The 22,503-nt window shown below is 40.5% G+C and overlaps 1 protein-coding gene across 3 annotated transcripts in view; it reads left to right on the top strand.

Moving 5' to 3' along the window:
• GHR (growth hormone receptor) overlaps positions 1 to 22,503 on the top strand; it is a 118,066-nt gene that overhangs the window by 49,066 nt on the left and 46,497 nt on the right. For all 3 annotated transcript variants that reach the window (XM_084224899.1, XM_084224900.1, XM_084224901.1), the window contains exon 3: positions 5,444 to 5,523. In XM_084224899.1, coding sequence (XP_084081025.1) covers positions 5,454 to 5,523 — 70 coding nt within the window. In that variant the 5' untranslated portion in view covers positions 5,444 to 5,453. The remainder of the gene's footprint in view (positions 1 to 5,443; positions 5,524 to 22,503) is intronic.

The raw sequence follows: 22,503 nt of genomic DNA on the forward strand, positions 1-22,503 counted from the left end.
TTCCAAAATGAAAAGTTTGTTAGGAAAAAAATATTTTTAAACCCAAAGTGAGAAACTAATTCAATAGATTCCATTTGCAATTTTAACAATTTAATACTTGAAATCAATATAAATTATTTAGCTGACATAATGACATAATTAATAATATAAAGTTGCTTCTGTTCCCTAGGTTTCGTTTGTATTTATAGTGTACTTTTTTGTAGTACTCAAATTTGCATAAAAACATGCATAGTAAATGCAACTTTATGTTTCTTTTGATGTTAAGGTTTCAATTCTTTTTTTAAGTGAAATGTGCCCTTTATGAGGTTTTTGGTTGTTTGGTTTTTTTAATTTGGAGTATGTAATTTCTGCTTCTGTGATATCATTCTTTGATCTTTTTATATCCAGGACAACAGTACACAATAGGTGAGCGTTTCTCATATCAGCTGAGATAATTTGTTATCTCTTGTTTCTTACTGTTGCTGATATAGAGCCCTGACAAGGGCTCTGTAAAAACAGGCACTCGTCCAAGGGCTGCTGATGACTTAATCAAGCCATAATATCAGCAAGCGAGGGAAGGAGGCTTTATGTCCACTGCAGTTTTAGATTGTGTTGATTGGAAGGCCTAAAACTAATTTCAGTTGCTGCATGACTCCATCCTGTTGGCACTCAGGGGAATGAGGGTATGCAGGCAAAGTGATTTCAGCTATGCCCTATCGGCCAAAGTGATGTGAATGTTTTTAGGCAAGCACAGAAAGATTACCTCTTGGTGTCATGCCCTGAAGTAACTTTTAAGAAATGTTCACGCTGTGAAAAATAAAGGCCTTTCACCCAGAAAAATTCTGCACAGGTACATGCACACATATTTGGTAGTTGCAATACACAAGATTCAGGACAGATCTGGGGAGGCTGGAGTTATGTTCCCTTCTTCACTTGTTCTTACTCGGTGGCAGATCTGCTGGTGTATATTCACATGCATGGCACACTCCTGTGCTATCGCCTCTTTGTGATCAATGGAATGATGAAACAGCAGTGTATGGAAAACTCTTCAGGTTAATCCTTCACTCAGTAATTTTGTGGTTTGGTTTGCAGTTGACAGGCTGCTTTTTGTTTTGTGCTAGCTGCAGAGATGCTGCTGTTGCAAGCAGTGCTAAACTGGAGGAGGTTACTGGGGGAAAACTGTCATATTTGGAGTACCCTGAGTTAATGGTCGTGGCAAAAACAGAAGTGCCATAATAGGTACAGTTCCATGTCCTTGTCTGTCTCCTTCCTTCTGGTCCTTTCAGGTTCAGAAACTATGTAAAGGTCAAGATCTCACTTCAAACAAGTTTTTCCTATAAGCAAGTCTCCTTCTGGTTTACTTTGAGTGTTAACATTTGTACCTGACCAGAGTAGATGCAAACAACTCAGTGTGCTGTGACTAAACTGTTTCTTTTCTCAGGGAGCTTCTTAGCCCAGTTTTGCCTGTTTATGCTGACTCTGTTCACGTCCCACTGGAGAGATGTTGTGTTTAAATTCACTTGTGATTGACCTTACTCCAACATTGCTATAGAAAAGGGCCAAGATATTTTTTTTTTATCCTTTTTATAACTCCTGGCTCTCTTTCTGTACTGAAGTAATTAGCCTGAGCTGACCTCTAGCCAAATGTTTCTGTGGTCAAGTTTCAGCTGGCTTGAGGACAGTCAGCTGCTGTAATTTTTTTTTTTTTCCTGATTTTAACTCTGTTCATTCTTGCAGGCTGCTGGAGTAGGGTAAGACATAGAATATAATTCTTTAGAATAATATGTTTCAGAAACTTTAAGGTTTTTATTTTTTTTTCTGTTGAATAAGAGGCACTGCATTAGTGCCATTTGTCTTTCATAGGCACATAGGGTTGGTGTTGGGAGGTAGATACTACTGGATTTTAAAGGGTCAGTTTTGTCCTAATGCCTACAGAGAAGCTGTCTCTTGCTAGGTTAACAGAGAAGCCTCTGGACAATACTGCTCCTGTTGACAGCAAGCTCTCAAGAGTGTCTTAGAGGAAGGGCAGTGGGTCATTATGGAACAGACCTTTGAGAACGTTCTGCAAGGCAGTAGTTGTCTGATGGTGATGCAGGTGGCACTTCAGAGGACCTTTCTCTCAGGATTTTTATTCTGTACCACCAAAAGCAGTATTGTCATGGGGCAGCTCCTGCTTTCCACCAGATTTTCTCCCATGAGCCTGGAACCATGGCATTGTGGCTCTCACTTCATCTCAAATACTGCTAGAAGTGGCCCTCATAACTGCAGCCCAGCCGAGCTTATGGTGTTTGTGCTGGATGCGGAGGGCACGTCCCTGCTGCTTCACACCCTGTGCAGAGCTCCATTGGCCTGGGTGAGGCCTCGAGTACAAGCCCTATCCCAAGGAGATAGCAGCTCCAAGGAGATAGCATAACTTGGTCTTTTACAGAGGCTCTTGCACAAAGGGTGGAGCATCATGCATCCGTATTTTCAGAGCAGTTACTGTTTTTGAGCTCTGTCCTGTCCATATTGGGTATGTTCAGAGGATACCAGTTGGATATTTTTCACAGACACAACTTGTCTGAATGGATAACTCAGTGGGATATCCCATGTGGTTTTAGGCAAAGCCAAGACAGTGTTTTGTCTTGCTGAGATTCTGGCATATGTGAGAGTCTGCTGAAGAAACATAGTTTGTTTCTATACTGTGTTTTACTAACAAAAGGGCAAAGGATGAAGCAGCAATTTTGTTAATCTCTGATGTTTAGGAACGCAAATTAATCCTGTGCCCTGTTTCAGAGAGAGGGTTGTTTTCGTCAAGGTCTGTGGCTGAGCAGGGAATTTCCCAATAATTGTAGAATTGCTCTTAAACAAGTAATAGCTGCTGCTGGAGGGTGGCTGTGCCCTCCCCTCCACCCTGACTGCTCATTCCCTCGCCTGTGCTGCCCCAGCTCTGCTCCTGGACTGTGTCTTTGAGGAGTCCTGATAAAACCGGTCTACAAGCAGGTTCATTACAATAAATGTTTATGGATTCATTTTAACTGGAACAATCTCCTGATGGAGTTCATTGTGTTGCAGGTATGTAAACAAGTCTACCACTGCAGGAGGGAGCAGCAGTACTGGAAGAGGATTGTTTTCCTCTGCAATAACAAGTGCAGTGTGTGTTTGTTGACCTCTGTGATGTGTTTCCAGGCTCCTGGGTTAGTGCTTCAGCTGTCAAACCACCCTTCTTGGAAGGAGGCTGAGATGGCCACCAGTCAGGTGTCCAGGGATGGAGGGGATAGTCATGCTGTGACAGCTGCACGTGGGGACCAGCCCTGGTTCTACCAGAGTTGTTTGGTGTGGCTATGAAAAGTGAAACTGTGTGCTCCGAATGATGGATTCTGATCACATTTGTTCTCACAGGAAGACTCCTGTGAGAATTTGCCCTTCTCTTATGGCTGTTACTAGGCAGGAAAAAGTAGAAAGTCTTGGAAAACAAGTAGTTGGAAGATAAGCAGAGGCTGATGGATGTGGGAGAACAGGAAAGTGGGAATAGGAAGGCAGAACGGAATGCCTTGGTACTGGGAAAGGAGAGTTGTAAATTATGTGACATTGTTCTCAATGTGAAAGAGAAAATAAAACTTTAGGGAGAAAGTGGGAGAGCTGAATGGGAGAAGAGACTGATGGGGTAGATGTTGTGTAAGAGGAGAAGAACTGGCAAACACAGAGGCACATTTTTGTAGTAGATTTATTAATAACAGATAATAAGAATCCTTTAAACAAGGGTACAGATGAAGCAGGGGGACCGATTGAGCTACCTGAAAATGTAGCTGATCTTGGTCAAACCTTGTACTGTGGTAGTGTAGCTCCTCTACTGAGAGTTAGGAGGACTGTTGGCCTGTGGTTTGCTTCATTAGCTTTGTCCCAGTCTGTGCATTCCAACAGCTGCAGTTTTCCCTTCTCCTGGTCCTGCTCCCCAAGTTGTCTCACTCCCACACTGCCCCAAATCCTCACTGAAGCACTTCCCTTTCTTCCTTTCTTCCTTTCCTCTTTTCCTCCCTTCTTCCCCCCTCCCTCCATCGCTCCCTCTGTGCCCCTCTTTGGAGTGATCCATGTCTGCCCAGCCAGAGAAAAGTCCTGCAGGTGCTTGGGCAGTCCAAAGAGCTCCTATAGCTCTTCTCTCAGTGTAGCAGCCCCATGCCCATTCAGGCTGGCCCAAGCTTGTCTGAGTGGTGCTGCTAGGCATCCTTGTCCTGATGTGTGTGAGGTGGGGAGCATTTCCTGGCTTGCCTTTGCAGGTCTGGCTTAGGTTTTAATAGTATAGAGCAGTTTGAGTAAATGCCAACTCGTGGAGTTGGGTTATTTTCTGTACTGTGATTCCTTCTGTTCTCTTAGTGTAAGAAAATTGAGGGAATTACCTTTTAAATTCAGCATTACTGTAGCTTTGCATACTCTGCATTCTTGTGTTTTATGGTCTTTAACCTAATTCAAACTTTGATAACTGTACTAAGCAACTGACTAGTTTTTGACACCCAGATTTGATAGCATACATTGTTACTTGATAACAGCTACTTAGAGATTGTTACTCATTAGTTGGCTTGGTTCTTTGGACACTTGTGATTTAATCTCCTGTTAGATAAAGAAATAAAATCTCTAACTGAAAACAGTCCAGTGTAGAATCCAGATCTGTCATACAAATTTACAGTCAGAAGTGGAAGTAGAGCTATTCTCACTCTCCTGCCTCTCTCAGAAGAGTGTTGGTGTATGGTGCTGGTTTGCACATAACAAAAACACGCTGCCTGACTTGTTTAAACATCCGTGCTCATTTTAGCATGTGTGTGGTAGCTTTAGTTTTGAAGGCTCTGGTAATCTCCATGGCTATAAATGGTCAGGTTATAATCCATGGTATGGATGTTTTCCCCATACTTCCATAGGACACCACGTGACGTTTTAGGGAGCAAGGTACCATCTTGTGCAGATGTCTGCAAATCCACCACAGAGCAGCTGCTGCCCTTCACCATTGTTACCAGATGCTGGTGATAATGGCAAGAGCAAAGTAGAGCCTCAGAACAGGGTTGTGCAGTGGGGTTGTACGATGTGTGTGCATGTGTGACACGAGTGAATTAAGGAAAACAAGGAGTGTGCTTTTTTTGGGGAAGTTGTAAAGGCTTGCTGGTTCATGCTGGGATTGTAAGCGTTTGCATTCTTGGAGGTTTTAAAGTAATTTGCAGATGCAGTCTATCAATTGACAATACTTGGTTTTTCCTCCCTCTGTATTTAATGGACTAGAGATGCATAAGCTACTTCTCTTGTAAATACAGTATTTTCTATCTGTTCCAGACTGCAGGATGATGTATTATTTTATGAGGTAATGAACAATAAACTAAATGTACTTCTGTTTTAAATCCAATCAAAAATTCAATAAAACTAGATGATAGCTTAAATGTCGTATCATATTAGTAATATTTGTTTGTAAAGAAACTCTCATTGTCTTTTGTTATTACAGAGTTAGGAGTATGGATCTTCGGCATCTGCTGTTTACTTTGGCACTGATCTGTGCAAATGACTCACTTTCTGCAGGTGATGGTAAGTTTTATGATGCTTTTCCATGCCTTTATGTGTGTAGATGTATAAATATGTAGCTTTATTTAAAGTGTATTTTTATATTGAATTTTTAATGACTGTGCAACTTTCTTGACCGCAGTAACCCAGGTACATAATGTAACAAATGCATCAGTTAATCTTTCTGTAAATATAGTGGGTGAGGCTGGGACATGTTGCAAAATGAAGGTGAATTTCATAGACAGTTTTTGATGTGAAAGCAAGATGAAATTGAAAGACTGAAAGAATTGTATGGGATTTATTTTTTTAATATGAACTAGTGTTTTTTTACTAAACAAGTCTTCTAGCATATTCATATTTTTAGTTTAGTATATTCATATCTTAAGTATAGTACTTAGTATAAGTATAGGACTAAGTATTTGGACATACAGAATAAACATTTGAAGACCGTATGCTTTGAATCTCAGGCCAATAGGAACAAGTTTCATAAGAAATAAACTTAGTAACTTTTGGGTAAAGATTATGGGATTTCAAGAGAATGTGTACCCTCAACCAGCCACCTCGGACTGGTCTTTAACTCATTTAACAGAACACATGAACTTCAATGAGACTTGATCTGCTTATGCTTGCTATGATCTAATTATCTAAAGAAATGCAGCTCAGCCTGGTTGGCTCTGTGCTGTTCTGGTCTTCAGAACAGACAGCAGTAACAGTTTTCCATAATAACTAATTTTATGCAGACATGTCACTGCTTCTCCCAGAGCTACAGAGCAGCTGCAGCTCTGCAATCAGGTGCCTCTCCTGACTTCCTAATCAAAATCTGTGTTAGCAGAGCAAGTCAGAAAGGGCAGTTTGTCAAGAAGTTTTATTAAAATGGGATGAAAACAGCTTCCACAGGTAACTCTAAATAAAATGATACCATTTGCAATGAAAATTTCTGATATCTGAATTTTTTTTTCTTTAGGTCCATACTTTAGTTTTACTGAGTGCAAATTAAACATCTATAGACTTGCAAGCCATGTTTCATCGGCCTTTCTAGTGCTAGTTTTAAAGTATGGTAGTAAGCTGAAAGATGATGACATAGTTGCCTGTAGTCATAACTGGCTTACATTTTAAAGGTACAACCATTGCTCTTTGTCTTGATACAGTTCTGTATTTTCTTGGAGTTGCATACTTTGAATTTCTTGCTATCTTGTATACATTGAAGCACTGGAGAGGCATACGGGGTGTTACTTTGATGTTAATGGAGACATTAGGCTCAAATAGGAAATAATTAAAACTCAGGTGATCAGTTCTCGGACAATTCTTCTATAAAGTTCATTCTGTTTATTAACAAACAGGCTTGGATACAGAAAACACAAGTGTCTGTTTATTTACTTCTATGTGTGTGGCTCAAATGCTTGTCCTCTGTGTTATCAGAAAAAGAATCTATAAGGTGCTAGTTAAGGCATTTTCTTTAACATTTACCAAACATATACACATGCACCAGCTCCTATTCATTGCCACGACAGAATGGTCAGTGGAACAAAAATTAATGTGTCCTGGCTTCATCCTCTCCCCCGCCATGTCTGCATTTTACAGTAGACTCATTCAACAGTCAAAAATAATCCCCAGGGCAGTCTACTGGACAGACTGATTTCTCTCTTGAGTTTTAAGAGCACATGAGGATTATATGATCCTTGGCAGATGAGCTGTGGTCCAGATGTCCTAGCTGCAGTAAAAATCTGTGTTATAAATAAAACTTGACCACAGCATCGTCTTTGTGGGACTTTGTCTGTGCTGATGAAATAGTAACTTCCATGAGATTACCCTCAGAACCAAAAAATTAAGAATATTTTGGTTGTTTCTGTGCTTAAATGCAAGACACAGTACTAAATATTTATGTCCTGATTTGTTGTGCTATTAAAGATCGTGTGTGAAGGGAATTGCTTTGTTTAGTTATTGCTAATGACTAAATTGCTTCTAATTCTTTGGGCACATGCTCAGGTGAGAATGTCAGAGAAGGAAGTATAAATTGAACAGCAGTATTTGAGATAACAGTATGAAAGAACATCCATTTGCTGTTCTTTTGGGATTTAGGACAGAGTATTAGATAAGATTTGTTTATTACGTGTTTGGTTTTTTTTCCTCCCATGTGAATGTGCTCATATCTACCAAAGTTCTCATGAGGTTCCAGCCCCATTCAGGTCATGAATCCTGACAATCTTACAGTGCTCTACCCAGCACAGTGTTGCTGAGACCTTTGGATAAACTTAATTAAATGTGCTCTATACTTGTACCATATCTGATATGTTGCCTGGTGACTGGATCTATGGTGTCATGGTTCCCTAAAAAATTCACTTCGGTAGTTCTATTTCTTCTGGCAGCAGGAGAGATAAAAATTACATAGTCTTGGTAGTCTTGTACCAAAGCCCAGTACTGAACCAGTGTAATACAGCCTTGTGCATGAGATGCTTTCATGTCTTGAAAATAAACAAAGTGTAAGTTCAGCTTTCCAATAGTGCTTGGAGCTGGCTTTGTGCCATGGGGTCAGATCCACCCAAGACAGAGTGAAATCTCATACAAGTTTCCTTCTGGCAGGATCAAGGGTGTGAGGCCAGCAGTTGACTAGGCAACTGCACAACATTTGAGACCAGATACTGGACATTTAGTCACCTATTTGCCATCTCCAGGCTAGTGTCCAATTCTGCTGGAGGCTTTCTACTGATTTAGCCTGTTTTTCATCCTCTCCTCTTGCAAAGAAGCTGGCTTCCAGCTCCCTAAACTGAGACTGCAGCTAGCATGGAGTGAGAGGGGTGCCCACTGTCTCTGAGAGGGGGATGCTCAGGGTGGCCAGGTGTGTCCACTGCCCCCAGTCTCTGACTGTAATTCAGGGCTGAGCAGGTCTGGGACTTTCAGCCTTTCACCAGGGTTGCTGACCCTCGTGCTGTCCATGCCCTTGAGCTGCCTGATGTACAGTGACAAGGTCAGAACAGAGGCAGTGGTAGAAAGAAAGTAAAGGCTGCAGTGACAGGAAGGGAATTTCTAATAGGTGCATAATTACCATAGGTAAATGGGTTTTGTGCCTTCAGGATTGGAAAGCACGAGGGCCATTTTCAGAGCTGATTAAGACATTTTTTTCAGCAGAATTAGGCTTCAAGGTTGCTTTGAAGATGGGTAATTGTGTGATTTTGACTTTTTGGTTTAATTTAGTTAATTAGATGCACAAACAAGAAAGAGTGCTGCCTCATAAGCAGATGTACATCTGTGCAGTATTAATTGTAGTTCAAAAAATATATATAAAAGCTTATATTTGCATACAAATACACAGTTTGTATTTGAGATTTTACATTAATGTAACTGGGGTGTTTCAAAACGATATCCAGGATTCACCAAGGTATTTTGGTTTACTATACCTGCTGACATTAGAAGCAGTTAAGGGGAATTTATCCAGACACAGACTGAAATATGTTTAGGAAGCAGAATGAAAGTTGTGATATTGTTTGCTTGTTCCTTTTCTACGTCTGATGATTATAAGTCAAATAAGGACATAGAGAAATAAACTGGGAACTAGTCCCAGCTAATAAAACAATACATAAGCTTAAGCAGCTCCAAAATGAATTTCTTCCCAGTGAAAAAAGGGAGAAATGTCTTTTACCATATTTTTATGCTAGATCAAAGTTAATTCCAGACTGTTACACTTATGTTAATTTATCCTCTGAAACAGCTTTAGAAAGGTATTCATATTTAATTATAGCACAAGAAAAATAATTTTGAGTGAACTGATTTTGTACAATGACAATTTTAAGACCAACAACCGTTATATTATTGTTCATTTTATCTAATTGGATTTAAAAAAAAATTTTCTCTTTTTCCATCACAGCTTTTAAATTTGTTTTATGAATGTGCTATGCCCAAATAGTCTATTTTCATAACTTTTATTTAAGAAATGGACTTAGTTACTTACCTTTCTGAAACAAATACAGTCTAATTTTAATTTCCATCAGGATGTCCTTTGTTTTACTGGTGTCTGTTGTTGTACTTTGATGCTTTGTGTGCATTACACATTGATGATAAACCATCTAACTATATGTGTGCACTGGGTATCAGCGCTCCAGTTTCAGAACTGGAGATAGAATCCATAACCCATGCATAAGACTTCAGTGTCATTGAAGACATGCCTGAGCAGCCAAGACTTCTGTGCAGGGCTGCCAGGGATACCAGCAGACCTGCAGGACATTTGCATCTTCCTGGGGTGGTCAGAAGCTTACAGAGCTCTCTTAAAAACCTTATGCCCAGGTATCTGGTACATAATTACCGTGTATTTTCAGGTAATTAAATCAACCCTATCAGCTACTCTATGTTCCAGGGCCTGTTTTCACTAGCTCTCTGACTGTTGGGAGCTTGGACACCTAAGGATTCATCACAGGGATATCCTCTAGGTACTCAAGAAGTCTGCATAAAACTTGTAGATAGCACACCTGTGCCTTTTAAGCAGAAGCTGGAAGGCAGGCAGAGTGTCCTGGGCAGTCTGAGATAGCTGCAGATGTTTAGACAAGTGTATTTTGCCCTATGTGGCATAAAGGGAGCTAAATTTAGGTGTTTTTGTTTTGAACTGAGCCTCATCTTTGCAGCTGACTTGTTTCAATGTGCATTATTCTAGTTGCTTTCTTCTGGGTACTGTCATAGCTATTCAGCCACAGACTGTAGGTTTTCTGCTACTGCCAAGGTGAGGGGTCTTCTCACTGGATTGATGGGAAAGCACGTGGGGTCTTGCTGTCACCATGAAGTTTAGGAGCAGCCACATATTGTCTAAAGGCTTTTGTGACATGTGAAGGAATTCTTAGAATTAAATTAAGCAGAAAGGTGCCTTTGAGTAGCAGCATATTCTCTTCTAGGACAGTGAAAATTGCCCATCAGTTCATGGAGTCAGGAGGTACCTGGCCTGAACCATTCAGAAAAATGGTCGTGTCTGTAAACATGTTTTGTGATTTAGATGAACTCAAATTTTATAGATGTGGTTAGTAACAAACCATTTCTTAACTTCTTTCATAATCACAAAGACTAGATATATTTGCATATATTACAATCCTCATCTTGTTAGGAAGGGACAAAAGGACAGAATCTTCCTTAGCTTGAGCTGCCAACACTCTTGCCTTCTCTTGGTGAACAGTAGTGCCATAATACGGTTGGTAGTCATTTTTTCACAGTGGTCATTTTCTCTTCTTCATTCTCTTGGTTTGGTTCATCTTTCCTATGGTCTTTCTCTGTTTTGCCTGTTTTTTCATTTAAATGCAGCTAAATATGGAGCATAAGTCCAAGCAGAGCTGGCAGTAAAATCTGAGAAACTGAAAACCACGATCCGTGTGATGCATCCTCTTGTATGTGGATGGGGGCAGAGCTGTTGAGAAGCAGGTTTAAAACCTCCACCTGAAAACAAAGCCTTTAGAAGAGTTGCCCTATTTGCCTATTTTAAGCATTTCCAAGCAAGAAATGTGTTCCATTATGTAGAAGAAATTGCTACAGACACATTCCAAGAGCCAGAATCAGAAACCTTGGCACAGAGAAGCATAAGTTATACCAGTGTGATCAGGCTAAGCCAGTTCGGCTGAAGAGAAGATTCATTTTGGCAGAGAGAAAAATAGTATTTCCATCATCACTTTCCATTGGGATTAAAGATGGCTTTGATGACTCGCAGAAAAGTCCAAGAGAAGGCCAAGGAAGTGCACTTCTGAGTTACTTTTACCACTCTTGCTTCCTACCCAGTAGTATATATTTCAGGTAAACCATTTGTCAGGGCCTGTGTGACAGTATCTCCTGGGGAAGAAAGGATTTCACTTTGCCTGTCTCTCTTTTACAGAAAACCATCTGGGATTTCTAAATGTGGAAAACACATGCTGAAAATTAATTGCAGACAGTTTTTATAAAAAACCTCAGAAAATAAAGAGCCTTTTAAGGTGTTTGAAGCCTGAAATTGTGCCCCAAAATGTCTGTGTTTAGGCTTGCATCTGAGTAGATCCAATGGTTTAAATGCTAACCTGAGATGCAGAAACTTGTCTCCTTTGTCCTGTCTTCCAAACCACATCTGTGACTCCAGCATTTACTGAAGATTTTCAAGCCTTTGAATATCTTCACCCGGAAGCCGGCCAAAAACACTTCATGGACAATCAGCTTCAATCAGACACCCTGTAAAATAACGTACATGCCAAAGTTTCCCCATCCAGTTATCTCTGTCATCCTTAATATTTCTATTGTGTGTATTTCCTTCATTGCTCTTTTGTTGCTATCATATTTTCTTCTCTGTTAAACACAGACTTGCCAATTTGCTGTCCTCTGATTGCTGTGTTTTGAGGCAATTTGCAAGAATTAGCAACTCATCAGTGGTTAGTGCCTGCTGTAGAAGGAGAGGTCAGTCTTTCTCCCTCCCAGTGGCAAAGCTTGTGATCCCAGCAGGTCTCTGCTCTCCCAGGCAGACTTACAGACTGCAGGCTAGCCACCAACATGCACACTGGTCCTCCTGTGAGCCAGAACTGCTCCTCCTCTACCAGGACTGAGCTGCATGCAGAACCACTGACTGATGGAGGCCACTTTTGTCTTGATTTCAGAGGAGTGAGGCCAGTTTGAAACACGAACTTTTGCCCACACATGCAGTGAAGCCTGTGTATTTATGGAGGAAGATCAGATGATGGAAATTATACAAAACCTTGCACAGCAGTTTGTTACCACTGTCTAAGAGGCTAACAAGTGAGAAAGTTCCTACTTACAATCTTAGCTTTAACTCCACTTTGTATTTTAAATGTAATTGTGTATTTAATGTGAATTAGAGAAATGGTGTGTACTGCGCTAGCCAAATCAATGCAGTGAATAAACTAACTTTGCAGCAGGGGAAGGAAAAGTAGCTCTAGCAAATAAACACTAGTCTGTATTATAAAAGCGGACTATGTGAGTTATAATGAATCGTTCCATACAGTAAAGTACACACAGAGAAAATGTCTTTCAATACCATCCATCTCTATCAGGAAAAAGAACCTCTAGTTGCTGCATATTCATAGTACGTAATGAAATGCTCCTGAAAAGGGGTGACTTTTTCAATTAATTTAAACAATGATGCAGTTATTGTGCAGTAACTTGCACCACACATTTAAAACACAAGAGATTTTTACAACCAGGAGACTCTCTGCAATTTTGCACATTCGTTATCCATGTTGTGACCGCAGGGCTTGTACTGGAAACGGAGTAAAAGTGCGACTAGAATTTGGAGAGCTGTGATTGAACAGACCTGGCTTCTGTAAATCAGGGAGTATTGTGTGCACCTCAGCAGTATTTTGGCACAAGGGGGTCCCTCAACTACTCCAAGGGATCCAAAGTGAACGAGAAACATTCTAGAGCAGGAGTTCCCAAGATGCCATTCTTGACTCAGAGTGACTCTGACAGCTTTGCACTGGCCACCATCTGCACCAGAATCAGATGATTCTCAGGGTTGCAGCAGAACTTTCAGCACAGCTGGGTAGTTTTGGAGCTGGAGCCACCATCTGAAGTGTGCCTAATTCCAGCCTTGAGGAATTTTTGGTCGCTTGGGCTCCAGAGACTCCCCTGTCTCCAACCCTGGCAACTGCCCCAGTCTTCCTTGTTACTCTGGCACACTAAACTGGTACCCAGGTGATTATCGACTTCTGAGGATGGAAAGGGGAATGGGAATGAGATGCTGTTGGGAGCTTGGCTGTGGTGTGACCCTTCACAACAAGTTTCTGGCAAGGTAGCCCTCGGAGAACAAAAGTACCTGACACAATGTTTCCCTTGTGTACTACTGGAGAGGTGCACAGCATGAACTATGGGAGAATGATGCTGTAGGTGAGAGGAAGAGCGGCAAACTCTGAGTAGGACTCTCGAGCTTCTGAACCTGGAACAAGTCCTGCTATTTAGCAAGATGGAGGTTTCTCTACTTTGCTTGCTATTCTCACTTTTTGTAGAAGCACAATCAAGTCGTAACATCAATGGTCAGTTTTCTTCAGAACATCTAACAGATTTTCTCTACTGGGGATTTTGAATTCTTCCTGCATAATGCACTGAAGACTTTCTTTTTTAGAAGTACGGGGTTTTTTTTTTACAGATACTTAAGGGTCTTCTACCAAGTCGTTTGTGCAAAGGGATGTTGAAAAGCCATAATGTAGGCTGATAAAGCTGGTGGGCTTCTAAAGAGCCATACATAATGCTGATTCAGTCCTGTGATTCATTCTCATTAAGCTGGTCAGGGAGACAGACAGCTGTTCACTCCCTGCCATGTGGATTTTGTGAGAGCCCTTGATACAGCGCTGTAAGCAATGGTTCCTTAAAAAAACACCAGGTATGAAATGGAAGGACTTGTATGGTTTAAAGAATTAATCGAAAGGGGGGAAAAAAGAATAGGTGAGCTCTCACATGCAGGGGTATCTCCTGTCTCCTCTTGTGCAGGGAGGCATTGAATGGAGGTCTGTGTTGCTGGCAGAGCTGTGTGGTAGGACAGGCTGGAAAGCAGCGCAGTTCTGCGAGGCACTGCCGAGGCAGTGAGGGAGAAGGATGCAGTGGGGCTGCTGGAGCCCCACAGCCCTGTGCACAAACACTGGGCACAGCACTGCTGGAATGGGGCAGTGGGGCTGCCCAGGGAAACGCCACAGATTCACCCAGACCAAAAGTGTGTCTTCTGTGGGCTATCCCAAGCTGTACCCTGAGCATATTCAGAGAAACATGCTGAAAGGAAATATGTTCATTTTGTATTTGGTCTGGGATTTTGTTTATTTATTACTCCACTAGAAATGTGTAGTCTTGGCTTTAGGGCTGACACAGAAACTTCAGAAGCAGATTTGAAAACTGACTTGGATCAAAAATTTACCCTTGAATCCCTATCTGCTAGAACCCTCCTCGATATTGCACTTTGTAAAGACTAAATAACAAGACCAATTATGTGCCTGGCAGGCAAACACCATGTGCATCATGTTGCTTTTAAGATACACTTTGTGTTTGCTACCTATGCCTACTGTATAACAGGAAAATCAGACAGTATTTAATAAATAGTAAATATTTTAAAAAATTTTGTACAAATAAAATAATGTCATTATACCCTTTGAATTTGTGTCTGGTCTCCTTGTAGCTGAAACACTGAACAAAGAATAATGTGATAATTTACTTTTAACAGGAAAACTTCAAGTGTTAAGGAACCAAATGTAGGTAATAACTGTAAATGTTAACATGATCTATTTATTGTTTGCTGTTAGTGATCAATTAGTTAATAGTCAATGTAATTACTTCAGCAATTATGCTATGTCAACTATAATACTGTTTTAATACTGTATAGGTTTTAATTCAAACCATCTGTTTTAATCCTTGTATATATCCTGGGTTGATCTTTGCTTGCAGTGAAGTGTTTTTCTGGAAGTTAAAAGTAATTATTAACGGAATGGAAATTATTAGTGGTTCATGGTTTGGCAAGGAAAATAAATGCCTTTTCAAGTTCTTGGTGTCTCTTTTAGAGAGCTCCTGCACCAGAAATGGTTGAGGCTGGAGTGCAACACAGAGTATTTTCTGTCATAGTCTGTGTGATATTTGGGGTTCATCGTGTTTGGAAGTGTAAGTCACTGATCTGATTATTCTCCACCACTTAATTAAGCCCATTTATTTCACAGGGCAAAGGAAATATGGGTGGTTTATTAAAGGGGAGGGATAAAACACTGGGGAAGAATGTCAGAAATGCTAGCGTGTATACAAAACCAACATAATTTACTTTCTAGTGAGCTGTGTCATTCTCCAGTGTACTCTTCAGTGGCTTTGTAGAGGATGTTTGGTCTTGTTAACTTGTTGAGTCAGCTTTGACTGTAACTGTCCTGTCTAAAATTGCCCTGTTACCCAAGGATGTCTGCACCTGGCTCCAGAACTCAGCCTTCATGCTGTGAAGATCTGTTAAGCCACTTTGCAGTAAAAAGAGAAGCATCTAGGGCAACTCCAAAAGTAGTGAAATAGATGTGAGATCAATAATCCTGTCTGATTTCATAGCTATTACACAAGAGGAAACTGTAGAAGTTTATCAGAAAAACCCAAGGTATCTCCTTGTACTCTTGTCACATGCCCTTCAGCACACCTAGGGACCCTCAGAACTCAATTAAGTCCTGGCTGGATCATGCCATACTTTACAGATGTAGAGGGCAAGACTTTGCTCTAGAAAGGATGCACTGGAAGCTTTTCAGGCTGTCCAGCTGTCACAGCTGACTCTGTTTAACCTCCCATTCTTGGCCAAGCCAGTTAAGCACAGTTAAATCATTGTCTACAAAAATATTTGTAATAATATTGCAAGAACCCTCCTGACAGAGACTTCACGTTAAGACCAGTAACAGAGACAAAGCTGTCAGAATTTCATGTGGTGACCCAAAACATGCACCTGATATTATGTACTTTTCCAAGGCTGTGAATACTGTTCATAGTTTAAAGCAGATTTTTCTCTGGTGTGTCTTTTTTGTCTCCCTGAATCAAAAAACATTTGTTTTTTACCAGGAGGAACATGCATTACAGAATCTGGCACGTTTGCAAGTGGTACAAGCTTGTGAATGTTTTGTTGAGATAAGTGAGTGACAGCTTCCAGTTGGTGTTCTGCAGGAGGTGAGGGTTTCTTTCCAGAAGCCCTGACCATCTCAAAATAACTATATTCTCCTTGCAGAGCTCCCAGTCTGACCTGTTATCTTATCCCCTCAGTACAGCAGTGCTGATATTCTGCTACACCAGTTTTTCTAGCTAATTGTCTCAAATGGCAGTTTTAGTTACAGGAAGGACTGAAAGGATTACATCTATCAGAGTTAGCATTTTGTCAGTGTTGTCCAGCATTATAACAGAAGACTTGATTGTAAATTGTTGTTAAATGCAGTTTTTCAGTTGTGACAGCATGTTACCACTGGAATTCAGCTTACTTTTTGTTCCAATTTTTTAAGCCAAAAAGGGCATTTTTTCTTAAGAGAATAAGGCTGTGTTTTCTTCTGTTTTAGAGAAGTGTCAACAGTTAAGGCCCCGCTATTTAATTTCATTATACCCCCTGGAAATTTCTCAAGAAACATGAGTTATGACCATGTCAATGCTTTTCACTTTATGGGTTTCACATCTCAGCAACTCGCAAAGATGTGTGAAATACAATTAACAGTTCCAGTAGTCCCAAGATACCTATATATAAGCACTGGCTTTCTAGACACAGCATTGTTTTTCCCAAGGTCATAGCTATCCCTAAAGGAAACAGAGTATTAGCCTTAATATGTGGCTCTTAACCCTGTTTAAGAACACAAGTGGGACCTGATTAAAATAGTATATGGCTTACACTGGTAGGAGTCCTTGATCTAAAGAGAGCTGGCTTCTGTATGTTGTTCTGATTGCTGTGGGAATACCATTATGCACTCAATTGTAGTTTATGAAAAGCTGCTGTAGTCTTCTAACAAATCACTTTTAGAAAAGCCCTGAATCCATCATATTGTTGCTGGAGGTAAAGCTGCCATGACTTACATAACATACAGCATTTCCTGGTTGTTAATGCACTGTAGCATTTAAATGCAGCATGTTAGAAAGACATTATTTTTTTACAAAAATACATAAAAATTAATCTTCCTTCCTTTTAATCATGTCAAGGCTAATGTATTAAATAAGGAATAAAATTTATTCCATATTTGAGATGGCTACTGGGTAGATAGGTCCCTAGGAGGTTCAGGCTGTCCTGAGTTCTCAGCTGTTTATTTCAGTGCTAAGGCGTGAGTGAGCTGCGGAGTTAGTTGGGGATTTTTTCTTTGTGTGGGTGGTTCTCACCTGGTTGGCGTGAAATTACAAATTATGTATCTTTTTGTTTCTTGGAGGGAAGCATTTACCTGAACTGTCACTGACGTGACAGACAGTCATGACAGTTGACAGACATACCTGTCACTAGTCTCAGCACAAAAGCAATAGGTGGCAATAATCTGACATCTCCAGATAAGGCTGAGGCATGTTGGCAGAAATGGTGAGCTTCCAAAGCCATTTACTTGTCCTAAAGAAGGTAAAATTCCTGTGACTCCAGCAAGAGTAATAGTTCTATAATAACGACACTGGTCTGAAACAAGCTTTCAGCAGCCGGCTTTGCCATAGAAATTCCTCTGTGTCCTTGAAAAATTGATTAATATCTGTGTTCTGGCTCCCTCACTGAAAAGTGAGGAGGCACTTCAGGGATAAACTTCTTAATCTGTTTGAGTTTATCAGATATTATGGTGAATGAAATTGCTGAGGTTGCACAACCTCCTCTGTCAACAGCATTGTATTTATTGTGCAGAGCAAAAGGATAGAAAATTGTGTCTCCTCTTCCAGTGCTCCTGAAGCTGGCAGGCCCTGTCCTCTGCCAAGGCAGGGAAAGGTGTCTGTATGCTTGTCAGGAGGTAAGGGACGCCACCTGCAAGCAGAGAAAGCACTGAAGTGTCCTCCAGTGCATATATTTTTCCTGAGTAAAGCTACATACTTGCAGAAACTATGCTTTTCTTCCAACAGGCAAGGACTTATGCTAATGTGGGCCCATAACTAATTGTTGCCATGGGAAACTCCGAAATGGCCACCCACGCTTTTATATCTGAATGGAGCTTGTGTTCAGATGTACTGTTCCATCTGTGGGTCAGCATACGCAGATTAGTGTGTATATATGTTTCTTCCCTGGTGTAGCATGGCCAAGCTGAATTATGAAAGGTTGCCTTTCATGTTAAAGATTCTGAAAGCATCAACCTCCCCTGGAACACTCTGTCTTGTGGGGCTGCTCCAGTGCTGACATGCCCAGAGTAGCCCGTGGTGCTCCTTCCGTTCATTGGTGTGCTCAGAGCTGACAGAAAGGCACAGGCAGTCTTAGGAAATTTTCACTTTAATTGTTGCCAGCGTGACCCTGCAGCCCTTGTCCCCACAGAATAAAATGTGATGCAAACACAAAAATGCAAATGCTGGAGCTTTTCAAAGAAGAAAGTATGCTGGTTTGAATTATAAACCCGTTTTCACCTTTTCTTATACTCAGGCTGTATTGTCCTGTGTGAAGTTTTGTAAAATACTTGCACTGTGAAATGTGCACTTCATTTGGAGAATCCCACTCAGATGACTAAAGTTTGGAGAAGCTGGAAATGACCTAGCCATCTTTGGTGGCAGGTAGTGACCGAGGTGTCTGCTTGACAGGAGAAGGCAATGTCCCTGGCACACGGTTTCTACTAATCAGCAAGTGCTTGTGGAAGGTACTTGGACAAGCAGGTGCTCTAATCAATTCTAGATGTACTTGTTGATAGGTTAAATTTGACTTATTTTTAAGCTGCTTAGTTTTTGAAAGCTTTTTAAGGTCTGCTACTGAAGCAAAGCTACTTGCTAGCAAGCAGCATGTAGAATCACTAGGCTCAAGAAGCAAGGACTTCTCTCACTGTACCATTGTCCTTTCAAAGCAGATATGTGTGAAGCAGATTCAAACATATTGATGAAATGTTGTGGAAAAGGCTGCATTGTCACTGGCTGAGCTGCACATTTGCTTTGGACCATGAATTTGGCACCATTTATTGAGACGAAAGAAACACCAGCAGTAGAGTGCAATGCTTGGCTCCCTCCCTGCCTTCAAAACAGTCTAACCTGCCAATTTCTTCTGCATACCCAAATACTGACTAGATTAATAGAAGTGTTAATTATAGCATCATTTGAGACAGCAAGCTAGCACTTGTTCCTGTCTAGCACTTTCATGGTGTGTGAGCACCTTTAGCCACCAGCAGCTCTTTTTGTAAGTGCAGGATAAGCCACAGCTGTCACAGGAGTGTGAGCCTTAATGATCCCCTAACTGTGTGTGACTTTGTATAATTTATGAAGTTGTTCCCCTGATTTCCTCCTTTTTTGTTTTGAAAGATTTTTTTTAAGTCTGAAGAAATACAGACTACACATGGCTATGAATTTAATTTTATTGTGATTATGATTTATTATGGTACTACAGGTGACTAGATATACTTAGTGGGATTTTGAGATGTGATTTACACCTAATTGTCACATCGTTGCTATGCTTGCATTTCCTTAAATGACAATTTTGCTTTAAAGTGAGAGAGCTCACAAAAACTTTAGCTATAGTAAATGTACATACTGACAGTATAGACTTCCAGTAGGACATTGAGGTGCTGGAGTGAGTCCAGAGAAGGGTGGCAGAGCTGGTGAAGGGTCAGCTGGGGAGGACAAGTCCTGTGGGGAGCATCTGAGGGATCTGGGGGTGTTTTGCCTGGAGAAGAGGAGGCTCAGGGGTGACCTTGTCACTCTGCACAACTGCCTGGAAGGAGACTGTGGCCAGGTGGGGTTGGCCTCTTCTCCCAGGCAACCAGTGCCAGGTAGAGAGCCCATGGCCTCAAACTGTGCCAGGGTAGGTTTATGTTGGACATTGGGAAGAACTCTTTCACAGAAGGGATGACTGAACACTGGGATGGACTGCCCAGGGACGTGGTGGCATCACCATCCCTGGAGATGTTTAAGACTGGAAGTGGCACTCACTGCCATGGTCTGGTTGACAAGGTGGTGTTCAGTCACAGGTTGGACTTGATTTCAGACATCTTTTCCAACTTAATAGATTCTGTAATATTGAAAGTGAGAGTACCAAGCTAAACACCTCTGCATGTAGGCCACCTGATGCTCATTATCTCCTTTTCCTAGACTTGAGTAATTTATTAATGAAAAAAAGACCTTACAAAAAGAATGTGAGTTTAAAACATATTTTATAAAAGTTTCATTATTTTTAAATGATTGTAAAAAATTTTAAGAATTAGTTAAACTGAATTGCATAAATGAGACAGAGACCTGTTCAAGCTACAAAAGATTTCATGATCTTGGAAAGAACCTTTTTTAGTGAAATATCAATATTGAAGTTGTAAAAGAAGACTTTTGTTTTTTCACCCTCAAGGTTACTTATCTAACTGCTATCTGTATTTTTGATGAGTTACCATAACATTTTGTATTTGTGTTACTCAGGCCACTTAAAATATCGTATAGATTTCCAAGTAGATAAATCCCTGCTTTCGATTCTTTTAAATGCAATTGCAGATGTTTGTCACATTATAGCTGTAGTTGTAGAACCATGAGCACAAGAGTTTCTAATTTACTTCATTTTTCTTTCATTTTTTGAAGTGCCTTGCTGGAGAAAATGGATTCTTAGATGTATGGGTTACTTTAAAGCATGAAATGTTCTACATAGGAACGTATTCCAGATGTAATATTTTAACTTTTTGCCAAAGTATCTTTTGAAAAATTAAGAAATTTTTGTAATAAAAGTATTTTAATAAGTTAGTAAACTGTACATAGTTGCTTTTTGAACAACAAAATTCTTCTGTTTTAAGTGTTTGCAAAACAGTTGTATAGAATTTTTTGTTGTTGTTGTAGTGTGTTGTGTGTTCTTCTTTTTCTTTTCATCCATTACTGTGAACTTTAATCATATTGAGTTTTGCCCAAAGGTTTCCTGTGTTCCAGCTTTTAAGCTGCTTAACTTGTGTAAATACATTAGGGCTGTTCTAAACCATTAAAAACAAGGAGAGATGGATGTGTGCAAAGTTCAAATGTGTTCTGCTGGCTTTTATCATCAGCGTGAATCATACAGCAATTTAGAAGCTTAAAATAGTTCGTTGTTCATAAAACACAAAATACAGAAAATGAAATCTCTTTAGAGGAGACAGAAATATGTATTGAGCATTTCGTTCAGTGTTGTGGGAGGTTTCTTACTGTAAGGGAAATTTGTATGTTTGTATGGTTTCTCTTTTTTTAAAATTTAATTACTTTTGGTGTATTTAGAGTGGTGTGTGTTGAAAGCTGTTGAAACTGAAATCCATCTTTCATCCTCAAGGATGGAGTAGTATGGAAAGTTTAAAATACATGCTTCCAGGACGGATTTGGATCACAATTATTGCCCAAGTCAGGATTCGGTTTTCCTGCTGAATTAGTGTGTCTTCTTTTTCTGTTATTTTCTGAGACTGCTAGTTTAACATTTCATACAGAATGAGTGAATAAAAATGCTCAGAAAACTTACAAAGCCCCAGAAATTACATTTTGTGGGCCAAATACAGAGCCTCCAGTCCGAAGTGTCCATGACATAGGATGAGCACTGCTGAGTGACAACCAAAATATCACAGTGTCACCAGTGTGATTTTCATACCGAATCCAAAACACAGCACTGTACCAGCTGCTAGGAACAAAGCTAGCTCTATCTCAGCTGAAACCAGGACACAGCTCTTCCCTAAAAGCTGTAGGCACAGTGTGCCAAATCAGCAAAGCTGAGTGGGGGAGTACAGGAGAGTGTATGACATCTCATAGGCCATTGCAATTGATGGGAATTTTTTTTCATCTTGAATTGTCATTAGTGTACAGACACAAAACAGTAGACACTTGTAAAGTGACCATTAATAGGAGGGACCCCATTCACATCTGTGTTGGGAAAAGTTAATCCCTTAGAGGTGCAGGGGAGGCAGTACTTGAATTGACAGGCAGCTAGACAACAGAGAGCAGTCAGTGAGATGAGGTGATATTTGTGTGGGGACTTGTACTTTTCTGTGCATTCATAAACAACTCAGCAGAGGAGGCAAATGCTGAAGTTTGCAAAACAAGAAGTTTGTTGATGCCTCACTAAACAATAAAGGACCAGCTAAGAGGCTGCAGAAAGTCCTTACAAGGCAAATGCCTGGGTAATAAATCATTAGCAAGCAATGCTTGGTGTAGATAAATGTAGATGCTTGTAGGCAAAATACGACCCTAACATGGCACATAAATTCATGCACTCCAAATGTTATGACTCAGAGATGGGATTTTGCTGTGGTGACAGGGTGTCCCCAGGAAGGTCAGCTCACTGCTTGTCACAGCTCCATTCCTCCCCGCCCCAAAGACATAGAGCAGAACTGGAAAAGTGAAGAGAAGTCCAATAGGGATGAACAAAGCTCTGGAACAGATTCCCTGAAGGTCTTCCTTCACCTTCAATTTTCCTGAGCTGTTACTCCTCAAGTGCTCCTACAACTGATGTCCTGAAAT

This window comes from Fringilla coelebs (assembly GCF_963513975.1).
Source record: "Fringilla coelebs genome assembly, chromosome: Z".
NCBI classification, from domain to species: Eukaryota; Metazoa; Chordata; class Aves; order Passeriformes; family Fringillidae; genus Fringilla; species Fringilla coelebs.